The sequence below is a fragment of the Heloderma suspectum genome, chromosome 9, assembly GCF_057233095.1.
Source record: "Heloderma suspectum isolate Gila_16-S chromosome 9, 16-S_ref, whole genome shotgun sequence".
Classification (NCBI taxonomy): domain Eukaryota; kingdom Metazoa; phylum Chordata; class Lepidosauria; order Squamata; family Helodermatidae; genus Heloderma; species Heloderma suspectum.
Genome location: NC_139466.1, coordinates 25,927,482 through 25,953,812, shown reverse-complemented (window position 1 = coordinate 25,953,812; position 26,331 = coordinate 25,927,482). Strand labels below are relative to the sequence as shown.

Below are 26,331 nucleotides of genomic sequence, written 5' to 3'. Positions count from 1 at the left end.
TTTGCACCTTTCCTGTTGTTCTCTGGTTTCTTCCTCAATTTACAATTTCGTTGTAAATTTGCGTGTGTCGTTAATAATTAGTGTATGCAAATGAGCGTGTCACGTCCCCTTCGCCATCCAGAGCGACCCAAGAGCGGATCCCAGAGCCAATGGGAGGGGAAGAGAGGGGAGGGCGGAAGTGCTGCAAAAACCTGGCTTCGAAGGCGGAAGCGCTGCCCCGCTTTACGGCAGGGGGTTTGTGGCTTCTCCCGGCCGGGTTATCCGCACGTGTCGTGTATCGTATCTGGACCCGGACGGAAGGGGGGCGGCCTCGGCTATTCTTCCCATGGAGGCCATAGAAGAGGAAGACCCCTCGAAGAACGAGCCGGTTGTGAGTGAGGAGGAGGAGGTGAATTCCGAGTCCCTTTATTTCCAGAGAAAAGGTGCCGGGGTTTTCTTGCGAACCCAACCCACTGCTCTCCGGGCCCTGCTGCCTGCTCCTAGAGGCTGTGTGGGAGCTGGTTGCTTTTACTCATCACCGAGAGAAAGGCACTCTGGGCAAGCTCAGATGCACAGCCCTGTTGCCTTTTCATGGTGCCCATCTGTGGACCATGGCGAGTGATGAATTATTCTATTTATTTTATTGGAAAATCAATGTCATCCTTCAGTAAAAAGCTCCCAGGGCAACATGCAGTAAAATAACAATGATCAGTATATAAAGCCTGCAAGGCTAAAGCAGCAGAATTAGGCTTGTGCCTCCTTGCTTAAACAGTGTTTGAAATCCTAATCCTACTCCCAGATTATAATTTTTTAACCTCTAATCTGTGCCTCCGCTTCAGCATTTCTACTTTTTTGTGTGTGGCTTTCACCCTTTCCTTATGGCCTCTTTCGAAGTCTGATTCCTGTTCTGAGTCTAGTGTGCTGGATCTGATTTGCTGGCAGCTGCTTCTTTGCACAGGTTAGCCTTGTGTTGCCCTAGGGAAGGTTTGCTTTGCGGCAGTCTTTTTGAGTTGGCTGTTCATCCTGATCTACATGTGTCCCTGGGATAAGTTCAGGCTCAGCCCTTCTGATGAGATGCCCCACGGGCCTTACTCATCAACTGCCTTCTTTTCCACAGGCCGACGATGAAGGGGCAGCAAAGAAGCATCGTCAGCTTGTGGATGCGCTCAGCACCTTGTCTGGAGGAAAGCGGTAAGTGGAAAGGGAGGCAGTGTCAGGGACTGAGCAAGGCAGACTTGGAGCGAGGAATCTACGTTGCTCTGTTCCTAACTTGGTTGCTGTCTTTCTTGCAGGCGGCGAGCAGCCGAGCGTAGTGAGGCAAGTGGACAGATCTCTGAATTCGATGTGGCTGGTGCAGGTGAGAGTTTTTCTTGTCTTCTTACATGGTGGCCGTCTCTGGGGCCTCTATTATTTATTTACTGATATGTACCAATTGCTTGCATTAAAAGAATTTCATAGTTTGTGAGCAGCTCTTCAATCCCTTGTTGTTACTAGAGGCACAGGTGGCCTTGGTGGCTCAGACCATTTCTTAGCTTAGGCTGATATACCAACTACCTGGCCATAGAGAGCCTTGCAACAGGAATTCACACTTCGGTAACCTTCTGTTACAATTATTGCAATGTGTTATCTGAGGGGCTGCCTTTGAAAACAGTCCAGAAAGTTCTGTTAGTCCAAAACAGGGCAGCTAGACTGCTAACTGGGACTGGCTGACATAGAGTCATATCATACAATAGTAGGGTTGGAAGGGGCCTATAAGACCCAATTCAAAGTGCTGGGTTTAACCTTTACAGCCCTAAATGGCCTGGGGCCAGGTTACCTGAAGGAATGTATCCTCCCATACTTGCCTACCCAGGCGTTAAAATCATCATCTGAGGCCCTCCTCCAGGTGCCCCCCCCCCTGCAATGAGTTGAGACAGGGGGCTACAAGAGAGGGCCTTTTCAGTAGTGGCACCCCATTTGTGGAATGCTCACCGCAGAGAGGCTCACTTGGCACCTATTTAGGGATCTTTCCTGCACCAGATGAAGACCTTTTTATTCTCCTAGGCATTATAATAATTTTTTAGTGCTTGTAGTACTTTATTCTGCTACTGGTTGCTTCTTGGTTTTATTCTGTGCTGGTTTTATTTCTTATTTAACATTTGTATTCCATGTTTTTAATGTATCTTATGCTGCCCAGAGAACTTTGGTTATTGATCAGTTTAAAATTACAGTGAATAAATAAGAAGTGGGCAGTGTCCATGACAACTTATGCCAGAATAAATGTTTAGTCTTTCTGGTGTCACAAGACTCCTTGTGGTTATTACATCAAAAAGGAATTTCTAAATGATATAGAAACATTACTGTATAGAACCATAATAACTATTTTACCCATGGTTAGGAGGGAGTCTGGGACCTGGGCCATGAACCTCTTCTTGATTCCTAGTGAAGAGACCATACCTCAGTGGTCCAGCACCTGCTTTGTATCCTGAAGCTCCAAGGTTCAGGCTTGGCAACTCCAGTTAAAAGGACCCCAACTAGCAGATGATGGGACAGACCCTTCTCTTCCTGAAACCCTGGAGAGCTGCTGCTGATCAGAGTAGTCAATATTGGACTAGACACAGAGTACGACCTGTGGAAGACAGCTCACTCTGTTCCAGTGATACTGTATGTTGCTGTTCACTGCAGGTGCTGATGAGAAGGTGCTCCTCTCGGAGCTGCTGCAACCCATTTCCTCCTTGCCAGCTCTGCGCCCCATTCGGAAACAACTGAACAAAGCCCAGCAGAAAAAGGCCATCGAGCTCCCCCTGAGCAAGAAGGAGAGCGAGCGGGTGAGTTCAGACTCAAGCAGATTTCCCAGCCTGGTGCCTTCCAGACGTTTAGGACTTCCAGCTCCCATCAGCCCCAGCTAACATGGCCAATGGCCAGGAATGCTGGGAGAAGCAGTCCAAAACATCTGGAGGGCACCAGCTTGGGCAAGCCTGGTTCAGGGGGCAGTTGGTGGGTGGCTATACCATGGAGTGGAGTGTGGAGGAGGAAGGTGGCATTAGTGGTAGAAGACTGAGGGCAGTAAGATCATGGGAGGGGGGAAACCAAAAGGGGATTAGCAAAGAGAAGGGAGGGCATGGGGGGCATTAATGGAAGAGAGAGATTGACAGAGGTGTCTTTTTTTAACTTGGCACATAGTTAGGTGAAGAAATTTAAGGCACAATCCTATGGATATTTAGACAGAGGAAAAGGCCTGCAACCCAGCAAGGCTGGCTGGGGAATGCTGGGAGTTGTAGGCCTTTTCCTCTGTCTAAACATCCATAGGATTGTGCCCTTATTGTCTCAAGCTACGGTGAGCTAGATGACTTTAGAAAAACATTGTTATTATTATGAATAATATTATTTTTAAAATTGTGTGCTGCTCTCCCATGTGGATGTACCCAAAGTGGCTCGCAATGTAAGACTAGCAATACAATATGCGTGAATGAAGAATAGGTTCATCAAGGGTTATTAGCCGTAAGAGACCCATTTGGAGGCATTCTGCTAATCAGGGGATGCACAGGAGAAGGGCACCCTCATGCTGTACTTTGGGGGTACTTGGAAGCATCTGGTTGGGTGCTGTTGGAGATGGAATAGCACTAGATGGACTGTTGGGTGATCCTGCAAGGTAACTTCTCTGTTCTTCTGAACAAATAGGTTTGTGGATGGGAATATACCTTGACCGTGCTGCTGACTGCATAATTCTCAACGCAAACCTTAGGAGAGCAAATGGTATCTACCGTATTGCTGCCTGTCATTAAATGACACAGGGCATTCAGACTCCAGCCATTGGATCGTGCCATCTCCTGACCCATCACATGCACATTTCAGAGTTATATCTTAACGGGCATCCCCAAATTCTGACTGGTCACACCACTGCAGTATCGTTTGAGTGCCACCAGAAGTGGGGTTTTTTTGCTGCTCACACTTGACAGTTCCCGGCCCTCCTTAATGGAGTTGGGGTGCTGTTGACCAAGGATGTGCGGTCTTGCCCGGCAGGTGGTGAGGGAAGCTGCCTACACCCAGACATCCCAAGCCCTGGCTAAGTGGGATCCGGTGGTGCAGGAGAACCGGCGTGCTGAACAGCTGGTCTTCCCGCTGCAACAAGAGAGTGTGGCCGTCGCGCCCGTTGAGGAAGTGATGAGCGCTTGGCAGGTCGGTGCTGGTTTGCTGCTATTGGGTTGAGCTTGGGTTAGACCCAGCTGCAGTATTGGGCACTTGCCCTGATGTATGGAGCAAACTGTGTTGGCCATTAACTGTGGCTTTTGTTGCCTGCAGTCCAGTGTAGAGATGGGGTAGCCTGAAAAAAACTCGAAAAAATGGGGGCTGGGGGAGAGAGACAGAGAAACTTTAAAACAATTTTTTTTCTGGGTTTTTCTGGAGATTTTTTGGAAAGTCTGGGGGAAAGATGGATTTTTTTCAGTGGGGGGGTCTCCCTTTCCCCTTTCCCCTTTCCCCTTTCCCCTTCCTAGTCCAGTGGCTGGAAAGTTTGACTTGGACATTTGAGTTCTAGGCACAAGTCTTATCTCTGAGTTGAACCCGATCATGTTGTGGCTGTGAATAAATCAGCCTCCCTCCTTCTCAGTGTGAAATATGAAAAATAGAGACACATTTAACAGGTTTGTTGTGAGGCCAAGCACTATAAAGATTATGTGGCAATTGGAATGGAATGCTAACTTATATGGGACATATCTAATTCCAGCTGATTCTTTGTTTAACTTTTGAGTTCCAGTGCCAAAATTGTTGAGAAGACAGATATAGAAATGGTGACTGATCTAACTGTTGCTAAGTAAATTTTGTCTGACCACACTTGAGACAGAAGATTTAAACAGCTTTAAACAGGACCTTTACTTAATATTAACAGGCATCTTCTGCTTACAACTAAAACAAGCAAAGTAAGCAAAAGTGAAACCGAAAACCAACACCCAAACTCTCTACATGCATTAACTGTTAAGGGCACAATCCTATGTATGTTTAGATAGAAAAAAGTCCTACAATTCCCAGTATTCCCCAACTAGGAATGCTGTTGTAGGACTTTTTTCTATCTAAACATGCATAGAATCACGCCCTAAGGGCGCAATCCTATGGGGATAGGCAAGCGCCTCCGAACTTGGAGGTGACCACCTATCCGGTGCAGGGCAAGAGAAGCACGGAGGGGATTGTTCCCTCTGTGCTTCTTCTGCCCGCATTTGCAGCTACACAGCTGATTATGGCTGTCTAGCTGCGGGAAGGCGGAGTGGGGGAGGAGGCTGCCGGACGACACATAGGATGTGTCGTACCGGCATTTCCCCCTTCCCCGCCCCGGAATGCCCCATTTTGGCTGTTCCATGCTCTTCTTGCGAGCACGGAGTGTGAGGCCATTCTGCACTGCCTGCGAGGCAGCACGGAAGGGGGGAAGGTCAGTTCTCCAGGAACCGACCTCAGAGGTCGGTTCCTGGAAACCCACATATCCTATGGCCATCTAGCCGCTGAGTAGCAGCCGTAGGATTGCTCCCTTAGTGGCTTTTAAACCACATATTTTCTCCTCTATACAGTGGGTTTGAACTAATGGCTGTTGTCTAATATATCGGAAGAAAAATATCTCTCTGCCAAGTTCTGAATGTTTTTGTAGGATATTGGACCATTGCAATAATGCCTAAGACTGCAATCTTGTGTCCACTTACCTGCAAGCAAGTATCATTCAGGGCCTGGGGTGGGGGCTTACTCCCAAGTAAACTTGTGCAGATCTCACGGCTCACATTATGTTCAAGCTTGGAGGGATCAAGCTTCCAAGGATCAATCGACGACAAGTTTCTTAAGATTCCCCCCACTCCTACCCCTATATTTTTGGGACAGTGGATTTTATGTTGATGCAAGACTACATTCTTTTTAATTTGTTTATTTTTGTGATGATTGTTTAAATGTTTGAGCTTATGTGACACTATGAAAACTGGAAGTACAGCATAAAAGGAAAAGGTGTCAACAAACCACTTCCCCTAGTTACAGTGCCTATTCTAATTCTATCCCAGTAACTGTCCTTCCTGCCTGTCATCCTGTTTTGCTGTCCATGAGCCTGTGTGTGTGTGTGTGTGTGTGTGATACACACACGCATGCACGCACACGCACCCCTCTTCATCACCTCAACCAATGCAGCTAATTCTTGATAGAACTTCCTGGCCTTCTTTCATTATTTGGAGGTGGAGCAACTGAGCTACCCTTACTGGAGGTTCATTTATTACATTTATATCTCCCCCTTTTTCTTCATACAAGAAGCCAAAGGCGGGTGACATGATCATCGTCCTCCATTTTATCCTCACAATAACCCTGAGAGGTAGGTTAGGCTGAGAGTCGGTGACTGGCCCAAAGTCACCCAGTGAGCTTCATGACCAAGCGGGGATTAGAACCTGGGTCTCCCGAGTCCCAGGCCAACACTCTAACCACTATGCCACACGAGTTCCGGAGTGGGGCTAGGCAACCTGGTGCCATCGAAGTGCTTGGGGCTACAACTCCAATAGTCCCTGACCATTGGCAAAGCTGGCTGGGGCTCATGGGAGTGGTAGTCCAGACATCTGGAAGATGCCAGGTTGCCTACATCTGTTCTGGAAAGTGCGATCTTCTCTCTCTCTCTCTCTTTTTTTTTTTTTAAAAGGGGTTGCTGTTCTGGTGTGCCTCAAATGTGAGGGTGATGCAGTCCCAGCAGATGTTGTATCTGGGAGCAGCTACATGTCAGCTGAAGAAAACTTGGGAGTCTTCTGGAACAGGGACCACATCATTCATATATTGCATGAGGCGCCTCGAGCAGACTTCTCCAACCTGGTGCCCTCAAGATGTTTCAGACTACAGCTCCCAAGATTCCTGACCATTGACCATGCTGACTGGGGCTGATGGGAGTTGGTCCAATAGTTCTGGGCAGCACCAGGTTTGGGAAGGCTGAGCTAGCCGCTTGTGTCGCCCCTACATCCTGTTGCCTGCCTCCCAGCGACAGCAGCAACCTTGCTGGACCAGTTGTCCCATCCTTTAGTGTAGCCTGAGCTTACTCCTCCATGTCCCTCCTCCATCACTCTGCCCTCAGGCACGGACACCCCTGGAGCAAGAGATCTTCAATCTCCTCCACAAAGCCCAGCAGCCGGTGAAGGATCCACTTCTGACACCCGAGGAGAAGGCCTCGCTGCAGGCCATGAGCCTGGAGGAGGTGAGTCTTGACCCAGCCGGCTTTGTTCCCTTGCCCCCCATCTCCTCCTGGGCCAGGCTCTTCCTGGACCTGTCGATGCTACAGCTAGCTCACCTCTGTGTGTTTCTCAGGCTCAGCTGCGCCGGATGGAGCTCCAGAGGTCTCGGGCCCTGCAGTCCTACTACGAGGCGAAGGCACGTCGCGAGCGGAAGATCAAAAGCAAAAAGTAAGGGGTTGCCAAAAGGCCTGGCCACCCCATGTGCCATGGCGTAAGCAGGCAGGCGGACCTTGGGTGGGCAGGGGACTGCCCAGGTACCCCCCATGTCCTGGGGATATTGGTGGAAAGCGGGGCTGTTGCTTGGGAGGACATGATTCTCGAAATTAGCAAAGTGGGGGCTGAGCGTGGAGATGTGCTGGAGCCAAACAAGGCAGAGTAGGAGGGGCTCTTTGGCAATAGAAGAGACCCTGAACCCTTGCAAAGCAATACTGGGTGGGGGAGACAGCACTAGTCCTCAGCTTACCAGCTCTGCGGGCTAGTTTGGCAGGTGGGAGTTGGGCTTGGAGAAAGAGGCATGTGTCCCCTGTGCATGCCCACCATGGTCCTTTAGGATCTGAGCGAGCTGGTTGCCATACAGCAAGGGTGAGCAACACACGGCCCATGGGCCAGCCATGGGTGTTTGTGCACCCCCTGTCCCTACAGTTGCTGCCACTGAAATCCCAGTGCTTCTGCTGAGAAACAAGGTGCATAGGAAGCTTCCTGTACACCTTATTTCCCAACTGAATCGCTGGGATTTTGGTGGCTGCAGCAGCTTCAGTGTAAATAGCTTTGGCAGGGTTCCTGGAAGCTGCTCACACCTGCTGTACAAAGATCAACGCAGGATGAGAAGCTGTTCAAGGCCCAACCAAAGTCCCATTGTTGTAGGAAACTCCTGTTCAATTTTCCCTAGTTCCCGAGGTCTCTCTAGATGCTTCCTGTGTGTACACGGTCCCCATAGCCACAAAGGATTAGACCGCTTGCTTTGATAAAATCCAGAGGGAATGCTGAATTCCAAACCTGGTGGCGAATCCCTGTGTGCGCAGAATAGAAACACTGAGCCACAAGTGTGATATCTCTACCACAGCAGATGAGGGTAGGCAGTATTTATATATTTGTGGGCAACCTGTGGCCCTCCAGATGTTGTTGGATTGCAGCTCCCCTAATTCCTCACCCGCTGGCTATGCAGGCTGGGACAGATGGAAGCCGGAATCCAACATTTGGAAAGCTGCAGACTTTTAAGCCCTGCTCTGACCGCTACTCTGGCCGGTGGTGGGGTTTTATTGCCTTCCTGGAGTCAGGAGGTGACCGCGATGGTTGTCAGCTGGGGCAGATAGAAGCCGGAATCCAACATTTGGAAGGCTGCAGACTTTTCAGCCCTGCTCTGACCGCTACTCTGGCCAGCTGTAGGGTTTTATTGTCTTCCTGGAGTTGGGGTGACCGCGATGGTTGTCAGCTGGGACTCCGTTCCCTCCATCCCAGCTGTCCGTGCCCGTGATGTTGCTTTGCTTCTGTCCTTGAAGGTTCCACAAAATGCTTCGGAGAGGCAAGAGCCGCAAAGTGCTTCAGGAGTTTGAGGCACTGCGGAAAAGCAACCCGGAGGCAGCTCTGGAGCAGCTGGAGAAGATGGAGAAAGCGCGTATGGAGGTGAGGGCAGCCATCTTCCCGTAGTGCCGCGATGAGACCCCTTTGCCCTGTGAAGTACGCATTCTGGCATGCTGATATTTCCCCCTTGTTTCTCTGAACAGGAGAGAATGACTCTGAAACACCAAAACAAGGGCAGGTGGGCCAAATCGACAGTCCTCATGGCAAAGTATGACCTAGAGGTGAGGGGCGTGTGGGGTGGGGGGGAAAACAGGTTGAGCAGTCAAAACCACTTTTAACGCTTAACTGACCCAAGACAGGTGCTCAAGAAATGTTTGCTCAAGGTGAAGTGTTCCTTCTCGAGAAAGGTTACCTTAAGTCAGGATTTCAGACTCTTCCCATAGAAGTGCTTTTCAATGCACAATCCTATGCATGTTTAAACAGAAAAAGTCCTACAGCTCCCAGCATGGATGGCTGGGGAACGCTGGGAATTGTAGGACTTTCTTCTGTCTACCAGGATGGTGCCTTAAACCACTTAAACAAAATGTGTGTGTTGGGTGGGGTGGTAAAAAGGCCTCCTCCTCCCCCTGCAGACAAGGTTGAGGGAGGGGGGTGTTTTTTACATCCAGTGCTAAAGAGAGACAACAAATCCTTTTCTGGATTCGTGGTCTGTCTCACAGAGGATTGGCTTTCTGTCGGAAACTACCGATTTCAGTTCTTCCTGGAGACAAAAGTAGCTAGGAAGGAATTACTGCAAGCGGTCGTTTTTTTATTTACTTTCCTCCTGGAAAATATAAATTTCTTGAAAGCTGCTTTGGTGGTCCCCTTGGGACTGACAATGTGGAATATTACGTACTGTTAGGGGTGGGCAGAAAATAGGTTGGGATTTACTGGCAGATCGCTGGACAGTTTTCCGTGGATTGGCAAGGATTGACTGTGACAACAGCAGCAACAAAAAGTCCTGTCCCCCCACCCCCCATAAGATACGCACAAAATTAGGCTGTCAGAATCCCTGATATGTAGTAACTCAGATGTAGATTTGTATATGCAGGTCATCCCAGCATATGGCTCCTGGGGTGCAATAGGAAATTGGCCCCCCTCCCTGAACCTTCATTTTGCAAATAGCACTGCCCCCAAAGCCACTTTGGTTCTCGGAGTTCTACTCTGCAGTAATAAAAGAGTGTGTCAGTCCATCAGTGCCAAGACCATGAAACCTAGACACCTGTAACTTGGTGTGCATATTAAGGGGACCCTGGGGGTGTGCACTGCAGGGGGGTTATCTTGTTTTTAGAATGCATGGATTAATTTAAATGTGGCCATGTGGTTGAAGCGTGCAGTAACATCTTCAGCCATGAGGGGCAGACTTCCCTCACCAGCACATAACTTTGCAGTTGATACAGTTTGCAGCCAGGGGAGATTAGTGGGCCAAGGGGCAGGATCATACAACTGCCCCCTGCTGGGGGGCAGCCACCCCCCAACCCCTGGGGCATGAAGTGGACAGACCCTTCTCTTAGGGGTCTATAGGGGCCAGACCTAGGGGTACCACCAGGCATGGCTTCACTCAGACAGGACTGCCACAATGGGTAAAATCCATTGTAAGTCCTACATAGAGTAGACCCATTCAAATGAGTGGGGCTTCAGTTCGTCATGACTGAAGTCCCATTCATTTGCTCTACTCTGGGTAAAATCCACCGTAAGTCCTACGTAGAGAGCAGACCCATTCAAATAAGTGGGGTTTAAGTTCGCCGTGACTAACTTAAGTCCTGTTCGTTTGAATGGGTCTCCTCTATGTAGGATTTACATTGGATTTTACCCATTGTACTCAACTCTGAAAGCTGCACAAGTTTGCTTAGAGGCTTCCCCGTATCAAACAGTTCCGACCCGTGCACAGCCAGGTCCGTTCACTGGCGAGAAATAAAGTACAACCTGCAAGCCTACTAAAGCTTGCCCATCTGTGCTGCGAGTGAATGCTAACTCCCTCCCTCCTACCCAGGCCAGACAGGCCATGCAAGAGCAGCTGGCCCGGAACAAAGAACTGACGCAAAAAGCCCGCCCGGCATCTGACGGCGAGGAGGGGGGCAACGGCTCTGATGCAGAGGAGGGTCTTGTCTCAGATGTTGTCAACGAAGGGCAGGCTGGAATGGATCCAGACAACCCCTGGATGTTGGGAAAGCCCCGGGCAGAGCCCGAGTGGGAGCCTCCAGCTCCGCCCGAAGGCAGCGGAGAGAGTGGGGGAGAGGAGGAGCCGCTTGTGACCGAGGAGGAGGCTCTGCTGCAAGGCTTCTTTGAACGTCGGCAGGGCCTACGCAGTTTGCAAGGTGGCGCTGAGCTCCCGGGTGAGCTGGCTGTTGGGGGGGGTGGGGGGTGGGTGGGGGCGGTGCCTTGGCCATGTCTGCAAGTCCCGCATTCAGTTCTGAGAAGGAAGCTGCTGATACGGGAAAGATTCAGCAGAGAGCTCTGCAGCTTAAAGCAAAAGTCTAGAAGACTGTTCCCCACAGCTATTTGTGGGGGAAAGGAGTTGGTAACGGAGTTGGTTTAGCTCAGGGAAAATGGAAATGGGTAGGACAGGATGTATTTGTGTGGCCATGGCTCAGTGGTAGAGCACCCGCTTTACATGCAGAAGGTCCCCGAGCACATCTCCTGCGCCCATGTGAATACTGAAATTCAGTACAAGCACAGAATTCAATCTTGGGCCCAGAATTCATCCCCCAAGGGCACCCTTCCCCTACTTGGTGCCCTCTGAATGTTTTGGACTTCAGCTTCCAGAAGCCCCGGCCACCACAGCCAGTGGTCAGGCGTGCTAGGTGGAATAGGCTGGGATACGATGGAGGTTTATCGTCGCATTCATCATGTTTTTAACATGCCACTTTTCCAAACGTTGCTCAAAGCACTTCAAAGTAACAGCTAACAAACCCATCAATATGTAGGCATGACAAAAATGTAGAAATGAAGATGTAACTCATGTTTCATAATACAATGTCTATAACCACAGCAGGCCAACAAGAACGTTGCAGTGAAAATGTCACTAAACAGGAAAAGACATTCCTTTCCTAAAGGAGAAGGGTGACCAACCCGCCACCCAAGCTTCCCGCTTACAACCCTTTCACTGACTAATCCAAATTCACGCACAAAGACGTCAGTGTCAAAACGTTGCAGTTTAAGCCACCCTTCCCACAACGTGGCGCCCTCCGCATGTGTTGGACTTCAACTCCCATGCTGGCTGGGGAATATGGGGATTGTAGTCCAGCACAGCTGGAGGCCACCGGGTGTGGGAGGGCTGGTTTAAGCAAATTACGTTCGCAGACTATCCATAAAATCGCACGCAGTGCAGAGAAAGTGGATAGAGAAGGTTCTGTTAGGATTTCAGGTTGCGAGGTAGGGGGTCGCCCAATAAAGACTGGTGGTGGATTCAGGACAGACAAAAGAGAGTCTTCCTTCACGTCTCACAGCTTTATGGAATCTCCTGCCATAACATTTGGCAGTGGTATAGTGGAGCCAGGGCATTTTTATTAGGGGCGCAGACGCCATCTCCCTCCCCCCCACTCAGAATTCCCTGTTCCCTCTGAGATTAGCTGCAATCCTCAGAGTAGCTGGGGGAGGAATGAATTTTCCCAGCAACAACATATTGTCATGAATGGTCCCTGCTGTGGTGGATTTTGGGGTGGCCTGGTCACTTTCCCAAAGACCTGCTCCTGGTGGAGATGAGAACTGCTAGATCTGGTGTGTTGACATGGATCAATACGGCTGCCTGAATATTTGGACTCTCCTTGGGGGCGTGGCTATGGGGACTGTCATGATGAGCGCCTGCACTTCAAAGATTTACCACTGTACCACTGGATGTGGTGATAGCTGTGGGCTTAGATGGTTCAAAAAGGGCATTAGATCAGTTCACAGCAGAGGCTGGGTTCCTCTGTGGTGATTAGCCATGCTGGCTCTGTGGAAGCTCCAGCTTCAGAGGCAGTCTACCTCTAAATACGAGTTGCTGGGGAGCGATGCAAGAGGGCTATGACCTCCGTGCTCTGCTTGTGGCCTTCCTAGAGCCATCAGGTTAGCTGCTGTGGGAAGCAAGATGCTGGACGAGATGGGCCCTCGCTGTGCACCAACAGCCCTCTGCTGATGTAGACGCTAATTGTGTCGATCACGCCACAGGTCCCAGCGGAGAGGAGACGCTGGCCACGCTGCCCGACGTGCTTCCACCGGCACCCCCGAGTCCGGTGCCAGAGGGGCCCCTCCTGAGTGAGAAGCTGGAGCGGCTTCGCAGCTTGGGCGACATGGAGGCCCTCGAGCCGGAGGACATTCTGCAGGGAGGCGAGGTGCTGGCATCCGAGGATGCTGAACATCAGCGGCCCACAACGGCCAAGCCGTCCCCACGGGCTGGGGACAGCAAGCCCCCAGCTTCCAAGGAGGTGGCCAAGTGCAAGGCACTGATCGATCTGAAGGCCGTCCTTGCTGAGGCACCTCATGCCGTGCAGGGTCCGCTCGTGCCTGTTGCCGTGCAGGAGGAGGTGAGTGCCAGAGTGGAAGGGCATGGGTTGGTCCGGGAGGAGAGGCTTCTGGGACAGGGTCCAAAGTAGTACAGCTACTCTTGGGCTCCACCACTTCAAGTTATGGGTGGCGGGGGACTTTTCGTCTTTCGAGTGCTTCCCAATGGAAACAAACTCTAGTACGTCATGGAGAAGAAGGCTAGGTTACGCTCCCTGAAATGTTCATTTTCTATGCCAGGGCAGCAAAATCTCCAGTCTGCAGGCCTAATCTGTCCCGCGGGGTCCCCTTTAATGGTCCACAGAGCCTCCTGGCATTCCTTCAAGGAATCCAACCCCCCCCCCCCCCGAAATCCCCACTGCTTCCTCACATCGGAAATAAACAGGGATGCCAGCCGAGGCAGTGCACATAGCATCCGTGGCGGCTGCTGTTCTCAGCACTGGCTGAGTACCTTTCTCCGTGTTGAGGGACGGGCAGAACTCTGCGCATCTCTCAGCACAGAGAAAAGTTAAAATGGATGGGAGAGGATGATGTCAGTGGCCGTGGCCGTGGCCGCACCTTCTGACATTATCCAGCCCATGGAGGGCCTGTAGTTAATAATCTGGCCTCCTCCTGACCTAGTTTTGCACCCCTGTTCTAGGTGCAGGGAACCTTATCCCTATTTGGCCATGCTTCAAGGAAAAGGCCAGTGGTCAAGCACAGAGGGTCATAGGTTTGCTCCTTCATTTATCTTCAGTTAAAAATGCATCTCAGGTAGCGGATCTGGGAAACAACTCTACCCTGAGGCCTTGGAGAGCCGCTGTTGGTTGAAATAGACAGGGCTAGGCGAGTTGGACCAGTTCCATGGATTAGAGATGGGCAACTTGTAGTCCTCCAGATGTTTTGGTCTACAAGTTGCCCAACCCTGGGCTAGATGATCATTCTTTTCACTGATCAGCTTATCCAGTCCAGGTTGCAGTGTCTGGTTCAGAAGGAACAGCTTCTGGTTTGTTACAAGAATGAGCCCTGGGCTTCTATACTTCTTCTCTCCTTCCTCCTCCATGCACACGAGAGGAGATCGAATGCTTCTGCTTTCACTTTGGAACTAACCACGGTTCTCTGTTACATCTGAACTGTAGGAACTGTGGCTTCGTCTAACTGTGGAAACAAACCATGGTTTGATACGCTGGTTTATTTTCACTAACCACAGTTAAAACAGATTGTTGTTCCACTGAGTTCAGACATAAGAGGGAGCCAACGGGTCTTAAGCAGAGAGCTTGTCCACTACAGGAAGGTATTTGAGGAGCAGGGAAATCCAGTAAGAGAGCGGAGTCACCTGCTGGGGGACGGGGAGTAGGAGGGGCAGGGTTAAAATGCAAACGCTCCCAGACAGTCTTTTGGGAGAAACGTTCTTTTCTTACCAGACCCTGAAATCAAGCCAGGCCCGCTACACATGCTCATCCTGTGAAATGGGCATAATTCCACATCACTCGGCATCTTGTTCCTTGTTTGGTGGTGGTGGAAGGGAGAAGCTCAAAGATCATTCATTTTCTTCATTTGGTGTATATCTGCCTTTTGGCTCCAGCAAAGGCCTTTAAGACACCTGACAATCCTTCCCATAAAACAGTTTTTTGATGGATTTCGTTTTTGAAACCTTCACATTTAAAAATAAAGCATTAAAGGCATTACAAGGTTATACTCTTCATACATTTGTTCACTTTCTGTCTGGAAACCCAGCAAGGTTCTTTGCTCATGTGGTGTTCCTGCCTTCTCCTAGTGAGAATTCCCCTTCTCTGAGGCCTTTCTCACCCCAGCAGAAACCACTTTCTCTCTCTCTCGCACGCACACACGCACACGGGGTTTCGCTGCCACCAGGATCTCTAAGGCTCAGGCCCAACCTTTTACTCTATCCTTGTGCTGTGAGGACACACAGACTTTTCTCTAGAACCTTGTACTGTTCCCTTTATTACTTCCCTCTCATGGAGCCAAGAGCAGAAGGTGTTGGATTTGGTTAAACAAATAAACTTTATTAAGTACAGCAAATAAGTTGTTGAATAATAAGCAGGGAACTCTTAATGGCTTTGTCAGTATATGTTTTCTCATACACAGTACTCTAGATCACATGCTCAAACAATCCCTTCACAATTACCACAGATCCCTCTCTCTCTGTCTCTGTCTCAGTCCTAAAATCCCGCCTCTCACAAATCCTAATCTGATCTAAGCCCTCGCTATCTCTATCCGACACCCTCAACACAAAACACTGTTTTATATAGCACATACACTTCACCGCCCTTCACTCTCTCAGCCAATCAGCTCTCATATGCAAATCTACCAATCTTCCTGCCAATCATCCCTATCTCACCACAGAGATGCTCTCCATAAAAGCAGAGATAGAATCATAGAATAGTACGGTTGGAAGGGGCCTGCAAGGCCATCGGGTCCAACCCCCTGCACAGTGCAGGAATCCAAGTCAGAGCATCCCTGACAGATGGCTGTCCAGCCTCGACTTGAATGCCTCCAGTGTGGGAGAGCCCACCACCTCCCTAGGTAATTGGTTCCATTGTTGCAGTCAGGAAGTTTTTCCTGATGTTCAGCAGGAATCTGGCTTCCTGTCACTTGTGCCCATTCTTCCGTGTCCTGCACTCTGGGATGATCAAGAAGAGATCCTGGCCTTCCTCTCTGTGACAGCCTTTCAAGTACTCGAAGAGCGAGATCATATCTCCCCTCAGTCTTCTCTTCTCAAGGCTAAACATGCCCAGTTCTTTCAGTCTCTCTTCGTAGGGCTTTGTTTCCAGTCTCCTGATCATCTTTGTTGCCCTCCTCTGAACCCTCTCCAGCTTGTCTGCATCCTTCTTAAAGTGTGGTGCCCAGAACTGGACACAGTACTCCAGATGAGGCCTAACCAGTGCTGAGTAGAGGGGAACTAGTGCTTCCCGGGATTTGGATCTATTAATGCAGCCCAAAATAGCATTTGCCTTTTTTGCAGCCATATCACATTGTTGGCTCATATTCAGCTTGTGATCGACAACAATTCCAAGATCCTTCTCACTTGTAGTGTTGTTGAGCCATGTATCCCCCATCTTGTAACTGTGCATTTGTTTTCTTTTTCCTAGGTGCAGAACTTGGCATTGATCCCTATGAAATGTCATTCTGTTGTTTTCTGCCCAGCGCTCCAGTCTATCCAGATCACTTTGAATTTTGTTTCTGTCTTCCAAAGTATTAGTTATCCCACCCAATTTTGTGTCATCTGCAAATCTGATCAGCATTCCCTGCACCTCCTCCTCCAAGTCCACATCCCATACAAATGTGGAAGAGCACTGGGCCCAGGACTGAGCCCTTCGGTACCCCACTCGTTACCTCTCCCCAGTTTGAGAAGGTCCCATTGATAAGCACTCTTTGAGTCCGATTCTGTAGCCAACTGTGGATCCACCGGATCGTTGTTTCATCTAGCCCACTTTGAGCTAGTTTGCTCATCAGGATATCATGGGGCACTTTGTCGAAAGCTTTGCTGAAGTCCAGGTATATTATGTCTACAGCATTCCCACGGTCCACAAGGGAGCAAAAAATCAAATCAAAAATAAGATCAGATTCATCTGGCAGGACTTATTTTTGACAAATCCATGTTGGCTTCGAGTAATCGCTGCATTGTTTTCAAGGTGCTTCCAAATGGATTGCTTTATCATCTGCTCCAGAATTTTCCCAGGGATTGATGTCAAACTGACTGGTCTGTAGTCCCAGGTTCCTCCTTTTTACCCTTTTTGAGATATAACAGAGTGATAGACATAAGTTATAGATATAACCGCAATATATACCCGTAACCATAAACTTATAGCAGGAACACATTACTATACTTATGGAGTCCATACATACAGACGTGTAATGTCGCAGGTCACTTGAGTGATTTTTGGCTCATCTTGTTCTCCTTTTCAGCTGGAGATGGACACAGACCAGCGGCAGGTGATCCAGGAGGCCTTTGCCAGTGACAATGTCGTCGCTGACTTCATGAAGGAGAAGTGTCGAGCAGAAGAGGCCGGAAAACCGAAAGCTATCAACCTGGTGCTGCCAGGATGGGGCGAGTGGGGAGGCACAGGGCTGCGGCCGAGCATCAAGAAGAGGAGACGGTATGTTTGGAAACAGTACCAGCAGGCTGTAGCAGAGGGAGATGAGCAGGGAAGCAGGGCCATTCCACCAGCCTTGCTGAAAGGCTACTTAATTCCTTCTGCGTCCCTCCGCATCCCTTTTTCCTTGTGTATCGTGTCTTTTTAGACTGTATGCCTGCACAGAGGGACTGTCTTGTTTAACTGATTGCACGTAAGCTGCTCTGGGAGGCTTTCTGGCTGTGGAGCAGGATAAAAATACTTCATATAAATGACCAAAGAAACAGGCCGAGCGCTTGTCACAGCCCACTTTGTTGCCTGCATCTTACGCCTTCGTGTGTGTGCGTGTCCTTTGTTAGGTTCATTATCAAACCAGCATCTGGACCCGCGAGGAAAGACCGGCACCTGCCTCACGTTATCCTGAGCGAACAGCGCAATGTTTTAGCTGCAGCTCATCAGGTGAGTCTGTTGCTGTGACCTAGGAGCAGCCTGCCATTCGTACAGGTGTCCTTTATAATTAAACTCCATAATTGTAACAGGGAGGCCCCATAGCTTGGGGTAGGGCACCTGCATTGCATGCAGCCAGTCCCCGGCTCAATCCCCGGCTCAATCCCCGGCTTCTCCAGGTAGGGCTAGGAAAGAATCCTGCCTGAAACCCTGGAGAGCCGCTGCCAGTCAGTGCCAGCAATACTGGGCTAGGTGAACCGGTGGTCTGACTCAGTGTGAGGCAGCTTCCAGTGTTCCTCCAAGGTAGATTCCTTGTTGTATGGGTATTTCTGATGTTTGCTTCCCTCTATTTTTATAAAGATTGCATTACCTGCTTGGAGCTTTTGAAAGTGGGTAGGACAGGATGTAACCTTAAAATAATTAGCAGAGCAACTCAGTAAAGCCGGGTGCCTCTGCTCCTTCACTCCCAGGAGGTGCTGGTTAGCTGCGTGGGGCAGTGGGTAGAGCGTTGGGCTGTCTAGGAAATCCGGGTTCTAGTCCACACCTAGCCACGAAGTTCAGTGGGTGACTTTGGGCCAGTCACTGGCTCTCAGCCTAACCTACCTCACAGGAGGAGGGCCCTGTAAGCCGCCTTGGGCTCCTTGCAGGAGGGACAAAAAGGAGGCTATAAACCAACAGACCCAAGTGGTGTCAGCATTTTGCCAGAATTGTGCCCAGCCTTCCATGTTCAGCTTGACAGCAAGGCTCTCTTTCCCTCCAGGTGAACCAGCTGCCGTTCCCCTTTGAGAACAGCCGACAGTTTGAGCGCAGCATCCAAGCACCTGTGGGCCCCACTTGGAACACCCAGCGTGCTTTCCAGCGGCTGACGGCCCCGCACGTCATCACCCAGCCCGGCCACATCATCCACCCCATCAGTGCTGAGGACGCCAACCTGACGCGTCAAGGGGATGGGACGAAAGCTGTGGAACAGAAGCCAGATTTGGAGCTGACCTCGTCTTCCCTCAAGCGTCACCCCTGCCACACCTCCAAGAAGGCGGCCCAGTAGAACTAATGCTAGGCTGGCTCTGCCATTACAAGCTTGACTCCTTAGCCCAACCTGGTACTCTGGAGATGTTTGGGACATCAGCCCCAGCCAGCATGACCAATGGTTGGGGATGCTGGGAGATGTAGTCCAAATCATCTGGACAGCACAAGGCTGGAGGAAGGCTGCCTTAGCCAGACTGGCATCTTGTTGACACTATCCAGAACTGCTTGTCTACCTCTGCAGATGTGTTGGCCTACAACTACCATCATTGCCAGCCATGCTGCACCTTTTTTCTCCTCTGATCTTGAAATCCTTTCCTGAGCTTCTGGGTCCCCCAGGGTAAAGCTGCTCAGAAGGAAGCCATGTGTGCTTTCCACAGTCCCTGCTAACTTTGAGTGGGCTGGTTTGGTCTCTGCCCCCCCTTTTTTTATACAAAAGAAACTAGTTCTATTCCTTTGTCTCTTCAGCCAATTCCTCCTTGATTAACGGGACTTAGTGGAGGGAGAGAAGAGAAGGCGGCAGAAAGTAATTGCTGCAGAGACATGGGCCTGCTAGGAGTAATGGGGGCTTTGTTGGGGGGCAGGCAGGGACTGCAAAAGTACCACTTCTATAGACAAACACTTCTCATTCCCAACTCATTTCGAACCTAGGCCTTTTTCAAGGGCAAATTGCTTCCAAAATGAAACAAGGTAGTTGGGGTCTGCTTATCCATTCAAGAATAATAATCTCTTAATATTTCTAGACTCTACATAGGAGAAACAAAACCTATAAATGTAAAACTCCAGAAACCCAAGGGGAATAAAGTTCTTGCAAGAGCTTGTGTCCAGTGTTAGTCTTGATTTAAATCCCATTCATTTCAATGGGTCTGCTCTTAAGTAGGACTAACATTGGATACAACCCACTGTTCTGTCTCCAATTTAAATGTTTACATCTGCTTGGATCTCTTTTGTTTGTTCCTCCTTAGGTGTAAATCCACCTTGTCCCATCATGATGGCAACTCTTACTTAAGAGTTGGTGCCAAAGGCCCCAGTGAGTACTTGCACATTAACAATACCAACAACTCCCTGTTGAACCTTTCCTCTGACTTGGGGGTAGAAACAGGGGCCAGAAGGCAGAATGCTCATAGCTACAAATGACACCTCCATGGCAAATTGCTCCAGTGCTGGCTGTAAAGACTGAAAGCACTCATTCCATGGATTGGCACCATCACACAGCCTCCCCTGTAGCACAGAAGCAACTTGCTGTAGGGAAAATAGTACCCCCCGCCTCCCACCGTTCTTCTCAGGCTTAGGGCCAAAGTAGACTTGATGTTAGCTATGTGAATGCATTTAATGTGCACTTTTAAAAAATAAAGTAAATTGCCGGGGGGCAGCTGTAGTAGGAACTCAGGGGCTGGGGAAGAAGAGATTAAACCTTTCCCCTCAGTGAAAATTGTGCCCCATCCCAGCTTCTATTTGAATCTCAAGAGGCACTACTGCCATTGGAGGTTTCCCTCCCAATGCAAATAGCAGCTTCAGTTGGGAGTTTTTCATTGGGACTAAGGTAGGGGGCTTTGAACTCCCCCACCCTATGGCCCTGAGGCTGCTCAGGCTTCCCTGCTGCTGCTATTAAAAAAAATTAAACCGTGTACACTAATTGCATTTACGCAATCAAGTCGTCCCTAAGTTTGGCTTTTCATTATGCTTCTGACCAGCTTGATCACATATGAGCATAAGCGCATGTACTTAAACTGCACAGCCATGACCTTCTCACAGATGATTTTTATTAAATACGTTTCTCATACAATCTCTCTCCCCGCCCCCCACAAAAAAAACCCTTTGGTTTCTGGCAGATCTTCTTCGGTCTCTTCAAAACAACTATCTCCTTACCACCATGTGGAAGTTGCCATTCTCTCAATCCCCCATTCTGGGGGGCAGGTGCCCAAGTTGACGGATGTTTCCCAGGTTGCATTGCTGTTCCTATGAACTGCTTGCCTGGGGCCATTGGGGGATGTCTGTTAAAATGACGGGGGCTTTCCCGTACAGGCTGTTCTCCCTGCTCCTTTTTGCTAAACCCTCCAACCCCAAAGACAGCAAGTGAAGAACCGAGTAATAAAATATACATACGTGACATGTTTCTTGTGATTTTGTTTTTCTTTGCTGGTGCTTTTTGTTGCCCTTTGCAGTTAGGGTGGTTTTTCCCCCCGTATGTATGTTTTTGTCTCTTGTTTTCCCCTCTTCCCTGACTTTTGCGATGGCATCAGAACCCCAAGAACCAGGGCACAGGCATGGAGATATGCCCAATTAAAATTTACATGGGAGGCTTAGCAGGGGTGGGCAGAAAGTACATCTCCAGTTGTTTTGGACTTCAACTCTCAGTATTCCTGACCACTGGCCATGCTGATGGTCTTCTGGGAGTTGAAGTCCAAAACATCTGGAGATCTATCTTCTACCTACCCCTGACTTAGAGGATGGGTTTTGCGTCTCCCCAAAGTTTTGGCTGATCATAGATGTCAAGAAGTTTGCTTATTTGTGTGTAATAACATGAGTTCTCTGAATCCATTTATTTTGTTTATTTACAAGATTTGTATAGATTCCGGAGTAGTGGACATAAAAGGTAAAAAAAAGTAAAGATAAAAAGAATTAAAACACCATATTAAAATTATTGTTTTAAAAACAATGCCAATAAAATCCATGGCTGGTCAGTTAAGGAAGGCTTCCTGGAACAGAGCTGTTTTCAGGAGGTGCTGAAAACAACACAGTGTTGTCGCCTGCTTGACCTCCAGGGGCAGGGAGTTCCAAAGTTATTGATAAGGCATCTCTTGCAGTTCATATGCTTCATGGTTTACAAAAGTGGTTACTGGGCATGATTCAACATCCTGAGAATATCTGGTGTGTTTGGGTTTGTTTTTTACTTTCTAGCCCTTATGACTGAAATGGGTTTGGACAGGACTGGTAATGCTGAAATTTCAGAAGTCTGGGAGAAGGGTGGACATGGCTAAGTAGGATTCTTAGCGGTCAGCAGGTGAGGCTTCTATAGATCTAGCTGCTTTCCCCTTCTCTATGACTAGCAGGAACAGGATAAGTATTGCAAACCGAGCAGCTGCATGTAAATCTACTTAACTGCATAATTTTAATATACTGGTTGCAGAATTCTACTTCCCTTGATATAGTTTTTATTTATTGTTTACTGCTGTCCTGGCTTCAGTGACAGTTGGTGAGTCCTGCCATTTTTTAGGGACTGTAACTCACCTTCTGCCACCTTTCTCTGTGGTTCAATCACAAGCAAATATATATTTTAAAACTGTGCTCTAGAACAGAGGCGGGCAGACTTCACCCTTGTGCGGTCTACTTTATTTTTTACTGGTATCTCAAGGTCAACCAACTGCAGCCTCATGCAAAACAGTGGCAGGGAATAGAGCCAATCAGCTACTGCATCCCATGAGCCGTCCATCCGGATAACCTGCATATCACTCCCTCTAATAGCAAATTCAGGTGTTGGGCGCCGAAAATGGGGCTACTGAGAAACAAGAGGGAGGAATTTGCATGCTCTGGAGTTTGCAGAAGTACAAAACATCTTTGAAAGAAAAAAAAAACTTAGGGGGCGAAAAAACCCGTCCCTTGAGGACTAACCATACTTGGTAGCCGCAGAATGTAAGAACATCAGAAGAGCCCTGCTGGATCAGACCAAGGGTCCATCTAGTCCGGCATTCTGCTCACACAGCAGCCAACCAGCTGCCAACCAGGAACCCACAAGCAGGACATGAGGGCAACAGCACCCTCCCACCCATGTTCCCCAGCAACTGGTGTACACAGGCTCACTGCCCCTGGTTCTTGAGGTAGCACATGGCCATCAACACTAGTAGCCACCAATAGCCTTTTTCTCTATGAATTTGTCTAACCCCATTTTAAAGCCATCCAAATTGGTGGCTATCACTACATCTCGTAGTAGCGAATTCCATAGTTTAACTAAGCACTGTGTGAAGAAGCCCTTCCTTTTATCTGTCCTGAATCTCCCACCAATCAGATTCATGGGATGACCCCCATTGGGTTCTAGTATTTTGAGAGAGGGAGAAAAACGTCTCCCTATCCACGTTCTCCACACTATGCATCATTTTGTACACCTCTATCATGTCTCCCCTTACCCTCCTTTTTTCCAAGCTAAACAATCCCACCTCTCATAGGGGAGATGCTCCAGCCCCTTCATCGTTTTAGTTGCCCTTTTCTGCACTTTTTCCAGCTCTTCAATATCTTTTTTTAGGTGTGGTGACCAGAACTGTACACAGTATTCCAAGTTTGTATAGGGGCAGTATGATATTGGCAGTTTTATTCTCAATTCCTTTTCTAATTATGCCTAACATGGAGTTTGCTTTTTTTTTTTTTTTATAGCAGCCACACACTGGGTTGACAACTTAATTGAGCTGTCCACCAAAACCCTATATATCTTTCTTGGTCAGTCACTGCTAGCTCAGATCCCATCAGGTTATATTTGAAGTTGGGATTTTTTGCCGCAACGTGCATCACTTTACACTTGCTTACATTCAAACACATTTGCTGTGTGGATGCCCATTCTCCCAGTTTGGGGAGATCCTTTTGGAGCTCTTCACAATCCCTTTTTGTTTTAATCACCCTAAATCTGGTGTCATCTGCAAACCTGGCCACTTCACTGCTCACTCCTAATTCCAGATCATTTATGAACAAGTTGAAAAGCATTGGTCCTAATACAGATCCCTGTAGGACCCCACTATTTACTTCCCTCCATTGAGAGAATTTACCATTAATTCCTACTCTCTGCTTCCTGTTCTTTAACCAGTTGCTGATCCGTAAGAGGGCCTCTCCTCTTATTCCATGACTGCTAAGTTTGCTCAGGAGTCTTTGGTGGGGGACTTTGTCAAAATCCTTCTGGAAGTCCAAGTCAACAATGTCTACCAGATCACCCCTGTCTCCGTGTTTACTGACACACTCAAAGAATTCTAAAAAGTTAGTGAGACAGGACTTACCTTTGCAGAAATCATGTTGATTCTTTTTCAGCAGGGCTTGTCCTTCTACATGCTTACTAATTTTATCTTTAATAATGCCTTCAAATAATTTACCCGGAACAGACGTTAAGCTAACTGGCCTGTAATTTTGTAGAGTGGTAGTAGGAAAAGAAGAAAAGAGAGGGGGGAATAAGAATATCCTGCTTGGAGGGAATGGCTGGCTGGAACCCTGAATAGAAGCGTACTCTTTAGCAGGGAGGATACACTCCTTCAGTCACCGTAGGTCAGGTATTCTAACACAAAACTGCAACTGGCCAGCAGAGCTGTGCAAAGATGTGGTTGAAGCAAGCCAATGAATGCTCCTATTCTACAGATGAGGAACACTGAGGCTGTGACATATGTGATTAGGCAGAATTTTCTTCTATGTGCAATTTTAGTTGCTGTTAAACTGTTCACAGCCTGTGACCCCTGCTGATCTAACAAGGCTGAAGGCTTCTAGGTCCTTGTTCGATGCAGCATTGTATGAGTAGCATGAATAAGGAACATAGTTTCTGGTTTTTGTCTCCTGCTGAACCCTGAAATAAGGTTTGGGGCTACCACATGTCATCCATCTCCATGAGCAGGAGACTGTCCTCTCCAAGATTACACCAGCAATTTTTCAGTCCAAAGCATTACTTTTGCACAGTGCATTTTAACACACAATTCAAGGAAGGAATTAAGGGTGGGGGAGTTATAGCCCAAAATAACCTTTGGGTCACCCCAAACATCACCCGGAGATTGTCCCCTATAAGTGCTGTTCTATTTAGAAACCTGTCAATATTGCAGCAAGATTTGAGCTTTTAATAAGTCCCAGAGCCTTCCAGATTTTTTTAAGTAATACTGATTTGACTTTAATTTTAGTGAGCTGTCCTGGGCATTTTTGAGAATCGAAGGAAAGTATATGCTTGATTAAAATGCCCCAGGGTTTATATACATCTCTAAACTGAAAGAGACACTTGGGTACACTGAGTTACTTAGGACAAAGAAAACTTTAGAGCAAACAAACTTCATTTCAGATTAAAAATAAAGTTACAGCCAGAGAAGGTGGTCAGGAGGACTTGCATTTGCACTTCCTTACAATCCTTTGGAAGCACCAGGACTTAACAGGAACCAGCATTCAGCACACAGAGCTGTGAAGCATGAGAGATAGTTCCTCTGGGGAGGTGCAGAGTGCTTCCCCCCATCTCTCCACTGAGTTGGCTATGATCGCATCGCATATGTTGTGGGAAGGAAAGCGGTCGGGGCTTCCAAGCAAGAAGGCCCAAAATAGCATTGTGCCTTGCACCCCATATTTTAGAAAGAGCTACTAAATGAAAAGTGTGCTACAGCAACTGATACAGCAAATGGAAAAGAGTTTGCAGTGAAAAATAAATGCAGTGGTTAGAATGCTGGACTGGGGGAACCTGGGTTCAAGTCCCCACTCAGCCATAAAACTCACCAGGTGACTTTCGGCCAGTCATTGACTCTCTGTCTAACCAATCTCACAGGGTTGTTGTGAGGATAAAATGGAAAAGGGGGGGAAGACCATGTAAGCTGCCTTGGGCTCCTTGAAGGAAAGGTTGGATATAAGTGTAACAAGTGAAATACTAAAAGCATATTTTGTGTTCCAGTTAATTTTTGGACACATCCCCATGGTGGGCATCATATTGGTATGATTTGTGGGTGGGAAGGATGCAGAAACTCAGAAGAGTGTAAGAAGAGGCGACAGGGGACATTGAAAGCTGCCTTATACCAGGTTGCACCATTTCTCCATTTAGCCCAGTGGCCCTCTTTGCACTACAACTCCCAGAATTCCTGATCATTAGCCAAGCTGGCTGGGGCTGATGGGAACTGAAGTTCAAACGATCTGGAGGGGACCAGGTCGGGGAAAGACTAGTCTACTCTGATTGGCTGCTGCTCTCCAGGGTCTCCGCCAGAGGTCTTTCCCATCATCTGATACTTAAAAATTAATAATGAACTGGCCATGCCAGGAATTGATCTTGGAGCTTTCTCCATGCAGCACATGCACTTTACCACTGAGCTACAGACCCTCCCCAAAGGAGTTGTGGCTGACCCTGGAATGTCTACAGAGCTTTTCACAGACTGTCACCCAGTCAGTCTTTCTTGGCCAATGGTGCTACCCGATCCCAGCAAACCTAACCCTTTCTCATCCTTTTGTCACTTAGCATCTAAGAGAAATGCAGGATATCAATTGGGGGGGGGGTCCAGTTTCTCAACTGAGAATCCCCTCCTCACTAACCCGTGATTTGGAAGAAGGTGGAACTGTGGCTACATATTTAACAGAGCGGGAAATGCACTTTGCATATGCTCAGAGGTAGTCATTTTCCTTCTTGCTTCATATGTTCTTACATAGCATTCAAAAGATCAAGACCCAGTCAAAAAAAGATTACAAGCACCTCTCTGCAGGGTGCCGTTCATCTCCACAGGCACAGAATAAATCTCAGTGGGCAACTTGTCTTGGCCTACAACTCGCATGATTCTTCACCATTGGCTAATGGGAGTTGCAGGCCAAAACGTCTGGAGGGCCAGAAGTTGCCTGCCCCTGGAATAAATGGT

General features: G+C 48.4%; 1 protein-coding gene across 2 annotated transcripts; it reads left to right on the top strand.

Moving 5' to 3' along the window:
• The first annotated feature begins 205 nt into the window (after nucleotides 1-205).
• On the top strand, nucleotides 206-20,889 carry UTP14A (UTP14A small subunit processome component). 2 transcript variants are annotated; one of them, XM_084813928.1, is made up of 14 exons: nucleotides 206-388; nucleotides 1,097-1,170; nucleotides 1,272-1,336; nucleotides 2,644-2,786; nucleotides 3,982-4,137; nucleotides 7,034-7,153; nucleotides 7,264-7,358; nucleotides 8,690-8,813; nucleotides 8,915-8,992; nucleotides 10,744-11,086; nucleotides 12,900-13,255; nucleotides 17,142-17,332; nucleotides 17,668-17,767; nucleotides 18,516-20,889. In XM_084813928.1, exons 1-14 carry the CDS (start codon nucleotides 326-328, stop codon nucleotides 18,798-18,800), a joined length of 2,193 nt encoding a protein of 730 aa, XP_084670054.1. In that variant the 5' UTR covers nucleotides 206-325; the 3' UTR covers nucleotides 18,801-20,889. The 2 variants fall into 2 exon arrangements, with proteins under 2 accessions (XP_084670054.1, XP_084670055.1); XM_084813929.1 differs by lacking the exon at nucleotides 3,982-4,137 and having other exon boundaries at nucleotides 230-388.
• The last annotated feature ends 5,442 nt before the right edge of the window (nucleotides 20,890-26,331 follow it).